The sequence below is a fragment of the Oncorhynchus clarkii genome, chromosome 3 (genome assembly GCF_045791955.1).
Source record: "Oncorhynchus clarkii lewisi isolate Uvic-CL-2024 chromosome 3, UVic_Ocla_1.0, whole genome shotgun sequence".
NCBI classification, from domain to species: Eukaryota; Metazoa; Chordata; class Actinopteri; order Salmoniformes; family Salmonidae; genus Oncorhynchus; species Oncorhynchus clarkii.
In genome coordinates this window covers 86,802,195-86,814,694 of record NC_092149.1, presented here as the reverse complement: position 1 = coordinate 86,814,694, position 12,500 = coordinate 86,802,195, and the positions used below count along the sequence as shown (strand labels likewise).

At 45.7% G+C, this 12,500-nt stretch overlaps 1 protein-coding gene across 1 annotated transcript in view; it reads right to left on the bottom strand.

Moving 5' to 3' along the window:
- LOC139406201 (transmembrane protein 198-like) overlaps positions 1-12,500 on the bottom strand; it is a 21,290-nt gene that overhangs the window by 3,550 nt on the left and 5,240 nt on the right. The window contains exons 3-4 of the mRNA XM_071148708.1: positions 6,581-6,774; positions 3,096-3,241 (exon numbers count right to left, since the gene is read on the bottom strand). Coding sequence (XP_071004809.1) covers positions 3,096-3,241; positions 6,581-6,774 — 340 coding nt within the window. The remainder of the gene's footprint in view (positions 1-3,095; positions 3,242-6,580; positions 6,775-12,500) is intronic.

The window sequence follows — 12,500 nt, the reverse complement described above, 5'->3', positions numbered from 1 at the left end:
TGCAGGTCGATATTAAATTTTGTCCTCTTTTAACAACCCATGGAAGTGACTTATGGAAATTATTTTTAGCTTTCAGAGAGCAGTTTTTCTTGCGTTTTTCAATGAAACACACGATCTGTTATAGTCACAGCCGTGATTTAACCAGTTTTAGAAACTTCAGAGTGTTTTCTATCCACACATACTAATCATATGCATATACTATATTCCTGGCATGAGTAGCAGGACGCTGAAAAGTTGCGCGATTTTTAACAGAATGTTCGAAAAAGGAGGGGGTAGAAGTAAGAGGTCAGGACTAATAATACTGTTCCCTGTACATTATCATTATCATCAGGACTAATAATACTGCCCCCTATTCATTTTCATTGGGACTAATAATACTGTTCCCTGTTCATTATCGACAGGACTAATAATACTGTTCCCTGTTCATTATCAGCAGCAGCAGAATTTGTGTCATATCTGCTGCTCTCTCTCTCTTTTGTGCCTCAACAGTCCACACACAGCCAGAGAGGTAGAGTCACCATCTGTCATTATCTCCACTGAATGATGTCCTCTTTACCCTCCTGTCTGCCGCCCCCTGTCTCACAACCCTCTTTACCCTCCTGTCTGTCTCTCCCTGTCTCTCAACCCTCTTTACCCTCCTGTCTGTCTCTCCCTGTCTCTCAACCCTCTTTACCCTCCTGCCTGTCTCTCCCTGTCTCTCAACCCCCTCTTTACCCTCCTGTCTGTCTCTCCCTGTCTCTCAACCCTCTTTACCCTCCTGTCTGTCTCTCCCTGTCTCTCAACCCTCTTTACCCTCCTGTCTGCCCCTCCCTGTCTCTCAACCCTCTTTACCCTCTTCTCTGCCTCTCCTTGTCTCTCACCACTCCTCACCCCATCTCATCTCTTTTGACTCTCCTCTCCGCATCTCTTTGTCTCTCATCCCTCTTTACCCTCCTCTCTTCCTCACCCTGTCTCTTACCCTCTCTAACCCTCCTCTCGATAACTCATTGCCTCTCCCATCCTGTCCCTGCCCCCTTGATCTCCCTACCCCATCTTGACCTCATTGCTGCCACCCCCCAACCACCTCTTGACCTCCTTGCTGCCCCTCCCCCCCACATCCCTCTGCCCCCCTTCATCCTCTTCCCCGCAATCAAAAGGTATAATCTTGGGAGAGTGGGGAGGAGGGGTCCACAGGTTGTTACTATGACAACCACCAGATTCCAACCACAGCGCCAAAGCTTCCTTCCCTTCTCTTGATCTAGAGTACATGCTTTGATCACAAGCCATCACGTGTTCATAGTTTAATCACATTAGATGTGTGACTTCCTGTTAAAGCATAATTATATATATAGAACCTCATTATATGAAACCTCTGATTCTGTGGTGGTATATAGCCTACCTCCAACCTTTGTTAGACTTCAGTGCGGATTTTAACATTATCGATCATAGTCTGCTGCTGAAAAAAACGTATGTGTTATGGCTTTACACCCCCCTGCTATATTGTGGATAAAGAGTTACCTGTCTAACAGAACACAGAGGGTGTTCTTTAATGGAAGCCTCTCCAACATAATCCAGGTAGAAGCAGGAATTCCCCAGGGCAGCTGTCTAGGCCCAGTATTTTTTTTCAATCTTTACTAATGACATGCCACGTGCTTTGAGTAAAGCCAGAGTGTCTATGTATGCGGATGACTCAACTCGACTCATTCTGTTAACTCGTACCAAAAATAATGTTGCTGACTCGTCCTATGCTTGTATTTGTGGCCATTGCATGAATGGCAGAAAAAAAAACACTTAAAAAAACCCACCTCAAACTTCTACCTCACAGAGACCATTTAAAAAATACTATTTCCTCATTGAGGAGGATGTGCTGCTCTTGGGTAGGATGAGCTGGCCAATCAGTGCCTATAGAGCATAGAGGATGAGCTGGCCAATCAGTGGTCTAGAGCGTAGAGGATGACCTGGCCAATCAGTGGTCAAGAGCGTAGAGGATGAGCTGGCCAATCAGTGGTCTAGAGCATTAATATTTTTAATTATCACACCATTCTGTTGTTGGGGTGGGTCCACACCATTCTGTTGTTGGGGTACGCTCACACCATTCTGTTGTTGGGGTACGCCCACACCATTCTGTTGTTGGGGTACGCCCACACCATTCTGTTGTTGGGGTACGCCCACACCATTCTGTTGTTGGGGTGGGTCCACACCATTCTGTTGTTGGGGTACGCCCACACCATTCTGTTGTTGGGGTACGCCCACACCATTCTGTTGTTGGGGTACGCCCACACCATTCTGTTGTTGGGATACGCCCACACCATTCTGTTGTTGGGGTACGCCCACACCATTCTGTTGTTGGGGTACGCCCACACCATTCTGTTGTTGGGGTACGCCCACACCATTCTGTTGTTGGGGTACGCCCACACCATTCCAACACAGAAAAGCTGCTTGTTACTCATTTTTTGTAAGGAAAACTCTTTCACTCACATTGTAAATAATTGTAAGTAAAATTTCATGGACATATGGAAACACTGGACAGGTACTTCAATCATGTCTAGGACTTGAAACTTATATATATCACTCACCCTTTGTGTGTGAGTATCCCTCTGTTAGGGTTAAAGGTCAGTGATCAGACTCACCCTCAGTGTGTGAGTATCCCGCTGTTAGGGTTAAGGCTCAGGGATCAGACTCACCCTCATTGTGTGAATATCCCTCAATTAGGGTTAAAGGTCAGGGATCAGACTCACCCTCAGTGTGTGAATATCCCTCTATTAGGGTTAAACGTCAGGGATCAGACTCACCCTCAGTGTGTGAGTATCCCTCTGTTAGGGTTAAAGGTCAGGGATCAGACTCACCCTCAGTGTGTGAGTATCCCTCTGTTAGGGTTAAAGGTCAGGGATCAGACTCACCCTCAGTGTGTGAATATCCCTCTGTTAGGGTTAAAGGTCAGGGATCAGACTCACCCTCAGTGTGTGAGTATCCCTCTGTTAGGGTTAAAGGTCAGGGATCAGACTCACCCTCAGTGTGTGAGTATCCCTCTGTTAGGGTTAAAGGTCAGGGATCAGACTCACCCTCAGTGTGTGAGTATCCTTCTGTTAGGGTTAAAGGTCAGGGATCAGACTCACCCTCAGTGTGTGAACATCCCTCTGCGGTCACCTTCCACTGGATGAGGACCCCCAGCAATGCCAGGACAGGCCACACCCCCATGACGACCCAGGTGAACCAGCAGAGAGGACGGGGCGGAGCCACCTCGATCCTCTCCGACATGTATCTGTAATAGAGTCAAGGAATAAGAGGGGGGTGTGTATTCTTGGAAATCAAACAACAGACGTTTAATTTATGCTCTTTAGCAGAAACGTATTTTCCCCAAAGCCACTTACAGTGTTATCTTACAGTAATTTTATCTTACAGTAGTGTTATCTTACAATAGTGCTATCTTACAGGAAAGTTATCTTACAGTAATGTTATCATACAATAGTGCTATCTTACAGTAATGTTATCTTACAGTAGTGTTATCTTACAGTAATGTTATCTTACAGTAATGTTATCTTACATTAGTGTTATATTACAGTAATGTTATCTTACAGTAGTGTTATCTTACAGTAATGTTATCTTACAGTAGTGTTATCTTACAGTAATGGTATCTTACAGTAATGTTATCTTACATTAGTGTTATATTACAGTAATGTTATCTTACATTAGTGTTATATTACAGTAATGTTATCTTACAGTAGTGTTATCTTACAGTATTGTTATTTTACAGTAATGTTATCTTACAGTAGTGTTATCTTACAGTATTGTTATTTTACAGTAATGTTATCTTACATTAGTGTTATATTACAGTAATGTTATCTTACAGTAGTGTTATCTTACAGTAGTGTTATTTTACAGTAGTGTTATTTTACAGTAATGTGATCTTACAGTAGTGTTTTCTTACAGTAGTGTTATTTTACAGTAATGTGATCGAACAAATCAAATCAAATTAAATCAAAATCAAATCAAATCAAATTTTATTTGTCACATACACATGGTTAGCAGATGTTAATGCGAGTGTAGCGAAATACTTGTGCTTCTAGTTCCGACAATGCAGTAATAACAAGTAATCTAACTAACAATTCCAAAACTACTGTCTTGTACAAAGTGTAAGGGGATAAAGAATATGTACATAAGGATACATGAATGAGTGATGGTACAGAGCAGCATAGGCAAGATACAGTAGATGGTATCGAGTACAGTATGTACAAATGAGATGAGTATGTAAACAAAGTGGCATAGTTTAAAGTGGCTAGTGATACATGTATTACATAAGGATACAGTCGATGATATAGAGTACAGTATATACGTATGCATATGAGATGAATAATGTAGAGTAAGTAACATTATATAAGGTAGCATTGTTTAAAGTGGCTAGTGATATATTTACATCATTTCCCATTATTAAAGTGGCTGGAGTTGAGTCAGTGTCAGTGTGTTGGCAGCAGCCACTCAGTGTTAGTGGTGGCTGTTTAACAGTCTGATGGCCTTGAGATAGAAGCTGTTTTTCAGTCTCTCGGTCCCAGCTTTGATGCACCTGTACTGACCTCGCCTTCTGGATGATAGCGGGGTGAACAGGCAGTGGCTCGGGTGGTTGATGTCCTTGATGATCTTTATGGCCTTCCTGTGACATCGGGTGGTGTAGGTGTCCTGGAGGGCAGGTAGTTTGCCCCCGGTGATGCGTTGTGCAGACCTCACTACCCTCTGGAGAGCCTTACGGTTGAGGGCGGTGCAGTTGCCATACCAGGCGGTGATACAGCCCGCCAGGATGCTCTCGATTGTGCATCTGTAGAAGTTTGTGAGTGCTTTTGGTGACAAGCCAAATTTCTTCAGCCTCCTGAGGTTGAGGTTATTTTCCTGACACCACACTGCGCCTTCTTCACGATGCTGTCTGTGTGAGTGGACCAATTCAGTTTGTCTGTGATGTGTATGCCGAGGAACTTAAAACTTGCTACCCTCTCCACTACTGTTCCATCGATGTGGATAGGGGGGTGTTCCCTCTGCTGTTTCCTGAAGTCCACAATCATCTCCTTAGTTTTGTTGACGTTGAGTGTGAGGTTATTTTCCTGACACCACACTCCGAGGGCCCTCACCTCCTCCCTGTAGGCCGTCTCGTCGTTGTTGGTAATCAAGCCTACCACTGTTGTGTCGTCCGCAAACTTGATGATTGAGTTGGAGGCGTGCGTGGCCACGCAGTCGTGGGTGAACAGGGAGTACAGGAGAGGGCTCAGAATGCACCCTTGTGGGGCCCCAGTGTTGAGGATCAGCGGGGAGGAGATGTTGTTGCCTACCCTCACCACCTGGGGGCGGCCCGTCAGGAAGTCCAGTACCCAGTTGCACAGGGCGGGGTCGAGACCCAGGGTCTCGAGCTTGATGACGAGCTTGGAGGGTACTATGGTGTTGAATGCCGAGCTGTAGTCGATGAACAGCATTCTCACATAGGTATTCCTCTTGTCCAGATGGGTTAGGGCAGTGTGCAGTGTGGTTGAGATTGCATCGTCTGTGGACCTATTTGGGCGGTAAGCAAATTGGAGTGGGTCTAGGGTGTCAGGTAGGGTGGAGGTGATATGGTCCTTGACTAGTCTCTCAAAGCACTTCATGATGACGGATGTGAGTGCTACGGGGCGGTAGTCGTTTAGCTCAGTTACCTTAGCTTTCTTGGGAACAGGAACAATGGTGGCCCTCTTGAAGCATGTGGGAACAGCAGACTGGTATAGGGATTGATTGAATATGTCCGTAAACACACCGGCCAGCTGGTCTGCGCATGCTCTGAGGGCGCGGCTGGGGATGCCGTCTGGGCCTGCAGCCCAGTTATCTTACAGTAGTGTTATCTTACAGTAGTGTTATATTACAGTAATGTTATCTTACAGTAGTGTTATCTTACAGTAGTGTTATTTTACAGTAGTATTATCATACAGTAGTGCGTGCAAAGATTTGAATACATTTTCAGATGGGTGGCCTCTGTGGAAATTGAATTTCATATGGGTGGCCTCCACAATCCTGGTGTTGGAAGCACCTCTCTCTACCAGCTGAGCAACAGAGGAGAGGAGAGAAGAGGAGGGGTGAGGAGGAGAGAGGAGAGGAGGGGTGAGGAGAGGGGAATGGTGAGGAGGAGAAGAGGAGAGGGGAGCAGTGAGGAGAGTGAAGTGGTGAGGAGAGGAGGAGAGGGGTGATGAGGAGAGAGGAGAGGATGGGTGAGGAGAGGAGGAGAGGGGAGTGGTGAGGAGGAGAAGAGGAGAGGGGAGGAGTGAGGAGAGGGTAGTGATGAGGAGAGGAGGAGAGGAGGAGATGGGAGTAGTGAGAAGGAGAAGAGGAGAGGGGAGGGGAGGAGTGAGGAGAGGGTAGTGGTGAGAAGGTGTGAGGGGTGAGGAGAGTGGTGAGGAGAGGAGAGGTGAGCAGAGGAGGAGAGGGGATAGGAGAGGTGAGTAGAGGAGGAGAGGGGAGGAGTGGGAAGAGGGGAGCGGTGAGAAGGTGTGAGGGGTGAGGAGAGTGGTGAGGAGAGGAGAGGTGAGCAGAGGAGGAGAGGGGAGAGGAGAGGTGAGGAGAGGAGAGAGCCCTAACTACAACACCAACATACCTGACCAGAGCGAACAGCTCGAGGAAGTAGTCCACAGTCACGGTGATGACAGCCGAGCCGAACACAGCGGTGGAGAGGGTGGTGAAGAAGCGCTGCCATTGGAGGGTGAGGACGGCGAACAGCATGCCTGACCCCAGCAACACCCCCAGGGGCACCCACACCGTCCGAGGGTGGTGGAACTCCTCTATTACCACCTGAATGGGGATTCAATCAACCAATCAATCAATCAACCAATCAAATGAACCTTATTATCCCCATATGGAAACGTGATATGTGAGCAGGGGTAACGTGAACACTGAGTGTACAAAACACTAGTGTTACGAATCCCTTTGGCCCGGCAGTGTTAACGAGACCCGTAACATACAGTGAGGGAAAAAACTATTTGATCCCCTGCTGATTTTGTACGTTTGCCCACTGACAAAGATATGATCAGTCTATCATTTTAATGGTAGGTTTATTTGAACAGTGAGAGACAAAATATCCAGAAACACGCATGTCAAACATTTTATAAATTGATTTGCATTTTAATGAGGGAAATAAATATTTGACCCCCTCTCAATCAGAAAGATTTCTGGCTAACAGGTGTCTTTTATACAGGTAACGAGCTGAGATTAGGAGCACACTCTTAAAGGGAGTGCTCCTAATCTCAGCTTGTTACCTGTATAAAAGGCACCTGTCCACAGAGGCAATCAATCAGATTCCAAACTCTCCACCATGGCCAAGACCAAAGAGCTCTCCAAGGATGTCAGGGAGAAGATTGTAGACCTACACAAGGCTGGAATGGGCTATGAGACCATCTCCAAGCAGCTTGGTGAGAAGGTGACAACAGTTGGTGCGATTATTCGCAAATGGAAGAAACACAAAATAACTGTCAATGTCACTTGGCCTGGGGCTCCATGCAAGATCTCACCTCGTGGAGTTGCAATGATCATGAGAACGGTGAGGAATCAGCCCAGAACTACACGGGAGGATCTTGTCAATGATCTCAAGGCAGCTGGGACCATAGTCACCAAGAAAACAATTGGTAACACACTACGCCGTGAAGGACTGAAATCCTGCAGCGCCCGCAAGGTCCCCCTGCTCAAGAAAGCACATGTACATGCCCATCTGAAGTTTGCCAATGAACATCTGATTGATTCAGAGGACAACTGGGTGAAAGTGTTGTGGTCAGATCAGACCAAAATGGAGCTCTTTGGCATCAACTCAACTCGCCATGTTTGGAGGAGGAGGAATGCTGCCTATTACCCCAAGAACACCATCCCCACCGTCAAACATGGAGGTGGAAACATTATGCTTTGGAGGTGTTTTTCTGCTAAGGGGACAGGACAACTTCACCGTATCAAAGGGACGATGGACGGGGCCATGTACCATCAAATCTTGGGTGAGAACCTCCTTCCCTCAGCCAGGGCATTGAAAATGGGTCGGGGATGGGTATTACAGCATGACAATGACCCAAAACACATGGCCAATGCAACAAAGGAGTGGCTCAAGAAGAAGCACATTAAGGTCCTGGAGTGGCCTAGCCAGTCTATGTGGGGGGAACTGAACGTTCAAGTTGCCAAACGAAACCCTAATGACTTGGAGAAGATCTGCAAAGAGGAGTGGGACAAAATCCCTCCTGAGATGTGTGCAAACCTGGTGGCCAACTACAAGAAACGTCTGACCTCTGTGATTGCCAACAAGGGTTTTGCCACCAAGTACTAAGTCATGTTTTGCAGAGGGGTTAAATACTTATTTCCCTCATTATCAATTTATTACGTTTTTGACATGCGTTTTTCTGGATTTTTGTTGTTGTTATTCGGTCTCTCACTGTTCAAATAAACCTACCATTACAATTATAGACTCATATCTTTGTCAGTGGGCAAACTTACAAAATCAGCAGGGGAGCAAATACTTTTTTTCCCCTCACTGTAACTCATGCAAAGTATAATAGTGAAAAAGTAACATAAGTGGGGGCTCATCTGGGATCTGTCACTACTGGTGCAGATTGTTATAGTGGTCTAGTTCAGTGTTGAGCGTCACCACTGGGAATAGCTGATTTAGCATTAGCGTTGGAGAGACGCAGAGACAGCGAGGCTAGCCTCCGTTCCTGCTGTGCCTGTTAGTGAGCCGTCCTCACCAACTGGAGCTTCTAAAACTTTTGACATTAGTAGGCAGATTGCCTTGGTATCTTTGTTCATAGAGTCAGAGGTTGACTCCTATTTTTGTGTATTTCAGCGTATAGCCGTAGCATTGAAATGGCCTGAAGAGGTATGGTGCCTATTACTTCAGTGTAAATTAACTGGTAAAGCCCAAGAGATTTTGTCAGCGCTACCTCTGGAGGACAGTTTGAATTATGAAGTGGTCAAAGCTACTGTTCTTCGTGCCTATGAGCTTGTGCCTGAGGCATACTGACAGAGATTTAGGTCTCATAGAATGTCTTCTAGTAAGACTTATGTGTAATTTGCAAGAGACAAAGGAAATCTGTTTGATAAATGGCATGCTGCTAGCAAGATAACTGATTTCAACTCTCTCCGGGAGTTAATCTTGTTGGGAGAGTTTAAAAATTCCTTACCGGAATGCATTGTAGTAGATATCCTCCCTGTCAGAAGCGTCTGTGTTGGCACACAAGTTTGTGTTGGCACACGAGTTTGTGTTGGCACACGAGTTTGTGTTGGCACACGAGTTTGTGTTGGCACACGAGTTTGTGTTGACGCACAAGAGCGTGTTTTCGGCTCATACGGAGAGTAGAGCCACTGAATTGCCTAGTTTTAGTCCTAGTCGGCCAGTTGTATATCAAGCACGCCAGAAAAATGAGCGTCCCTGTTTCGATTGTCAGAAGGTGGGACATATGATTAATGATTGCTTCCTGCTAAAACGCAAACAAGGGATGCCTCTTCGTGCCAAGCCGCCAACAGGTGTTGGTCTAATTCGTACGGTTGTGAGGTCTGCAACAAAACAGGTGCCTCAGGGTAACTGTAGTTTGAAAGTCTTAGTCCCCGACTGCAGTTATGAACCGTTCATTTTCGAGGGGTTTGTGTCCCTAACGAATGACGAAGCGTCTCAGCGTCCGGTTAAAATCCTTAGCGATACTGGTGCGGCGCAGTCGTTTATAATGTCTGATGTGTTGCCCGTATCTGACGATACATACTGTGGTTCCAGTGTGTTAGTGCAGGGTATTGAAAGGGGTTTTGTCCCAGTGTCATTGCACTTTGTGAAACTCTGAGTTAATCAGTGGAATACGAGAGTGGGGGTACGTCCTATGTTGCCAGTGAAAGGTGTGACCTTTATAATGGGTAACGATATTGCTGGAGGAAAGGTAGTACCCGTATTGGAAGTATTGGATAAAAGTGACCACTCTCTCTCCAATGAGCTGGCACAGAGTTATCCACATGTGTTCCCCGCTTGTGCTGTCACTCGTGCTCAGGCACGACAAGAGGGTGACGTGATAGATTTGTCAAACACTGTTCTGTTCAAAGAGGTTGATCAAGGGGACGGGTTGTGTGCTACCACTGGGAAGCTGATCACCTCTGACAAACAACCCAGGGATGAATCTAAGTATGTGGAACGTATTGCTGATGCAATACAGTTACCAGTCACTCGTGAGCAGCTGATTGCTAACCAAAAGGTTGACAACAAGCTTGCTAAATGTTTTTCTAGTGTTGTCTCATTGGAAGAGGTAACGAAGAAGAACGTGGCGTTGATGGTAATCTCCTCATGCGTAAATGGACATCCCATGTTGACGCGGGTGGAGATTGGAATGCTGTTTACCACATAGTGATTCCTACAGCCTTTCGACAAAATGTGTTATCCCTTGCTCATGATCACCAGTGGTCTGGTCATTTAGGAATTACAAAGACGTATGATCGGATCCTTCGACATTTCTTTTGGCCGGGTTTAAAACAAGATGTGGCTCAGTTCTGTCAGACATGCCACACATGTCAGATAACAGGAAAACCAAATCAGGTTATTCCTCCCGCTCCTCTTTGTCCCATACCTGTCATAGGTGAACCATTCGAGCATGTGGTGGTTGATTGTGTCGGACCGTTACCGAAGACAAAATCGGGTAACCAGTTTCTGTTAACGGTTATGTGTATGGCAACAAGATACCCCGAGGCCATTCCTCTGCGAAGGATTACAGCCCCAGTAGTGAGTAAAGCCTTAATTAAATTCCTCACGACATGCGGGTTACCTAAGGTGGTACAAAGTGATCAAGGTACCAATTTCCTATCAAAGCTCTTCAAGCAGGTGTTAAAAGTGTGTCAAGCGCCTATCACCCAGAGTCTCAGGGTGCGTTTGAACGTTGGCATCAGACACTGAAGTCTATGCTACGTAAATATTGTTTGGAATCTGAGAAAGATTGGGATGAGGGAGTTCCTCTAGTTTTGTTTGCTGCTCGTGAAACTGTAAAGGAGTCCCCAGGGTTCAGCCCAGCTGAACTAGTATTTGGTCACACAGTGAGAGGACCAATGAAAGTCCTTAAAGAACAGTTTTTGTCCCAAGAGTTGTGTGCGGGAGATGAGAATGTGTTGGACTACGTTAGTCGCTTTCGTGAGCGCCTACACCAAGCTTGTGCTCTCGCAAAGGAAGCTCTGTGTTCCTAAAAGAAGAGAATACAAAGACACTATGATAAACGGGCTATTTCTCGTCCACTACAGCCAGGTGACCAAGTACTGGTGTTATTACCTGTTCCAGGATCTTCACTGTCAGCTCGTTTCTCTGGTCCTTATTTCATTGAAAATAAATTAAGTGAAACTGATTATGTGCTTCAAACTCCTGATAGAAAACGCCAGTAAAACCTTAAACCTTAAACCTAAAACCTTAAACGCTTAAACTTAAACGCTAGTAAAACCAAATGCATGCTTTTCAACCGTTCGCTGCCTGCACCCGCACGCCTGACCAGCATCACCACCCTGGATGGTTCCGACCTTGAATATGTGGACATCTATAAGTACCTAGGTGTCTGGCTAGACTCTAAACTCTCCTTCCAGACCCATATCAAACATCTCCAATCGAAAATCAAATCAAGAGTCGGCTTTCTATTCCGCAACAAAGCCTCCTTCACTCACGCCGCCAAACTTACCCTAGTAAAACTGACTATCCTACCGATCCTCGACTTCGGCGATGTCATCTACAAAATTGCTTCCAACACTCTACTCAGCAAACTGGATGCAGTTTATCACAGTGCCATCCGTTTTGTCACTAAAGCACCTTATACCACCCACCACTGCGACTTGTATGCTCTAATCGGCTGGCCCTCGCTACATATTCGTCGCCAGACCCACTGGCTCCAGCTCATCTACAAGTCCATGCTAGGTAAAGCTCCGCCTTATCTCAGTTCACTGGTTACGATGGCAACACCCATCCGTAGCACGCGCTCCAGCAGGTGTATCTCACTGATCATCCCTAAAGCCAACACCTCATTTGGCCGCCTTTCGTTCCAGTTCTCTGCTGCCTGTGATTGGAACGAATTGCAAAAATCGCTGAAGTTGGAGACTTTTATCTCCCTCACCAACTTCAAACATCTGCTATCTGAGCAGCTAACCGATCGCTGCAGCTGTACATAGTCTATTGGTAAATAGCCCACCCATTTTCACCTACCTCATCCCCATACTGTTTTTATTTATTTATTTTTCTGCTCTTTTGCACACCAATATCTCTACCTTTACATAACCATCTGATCATTTATCACTCCAGTGTTAATCTGCCTAATTGTAATTATTTGCCTACCTTCTCATGCCTTTTGCACACAATGTATATATAGACTCCCCTTTTTTCTACTGTGTTATTGACTTGTTAATTGTTTACTCCATGTGTAACTCTGTGTTGTCTGTTCACACTGCTATGCCTTATCTTGGCCAGGTCGCAGTTGCAAATGAGAACTTGTTCTCAACTAGCCTACCTGGTTAAATAAAGGTGAAAAATAAAATAAAAAATCTCG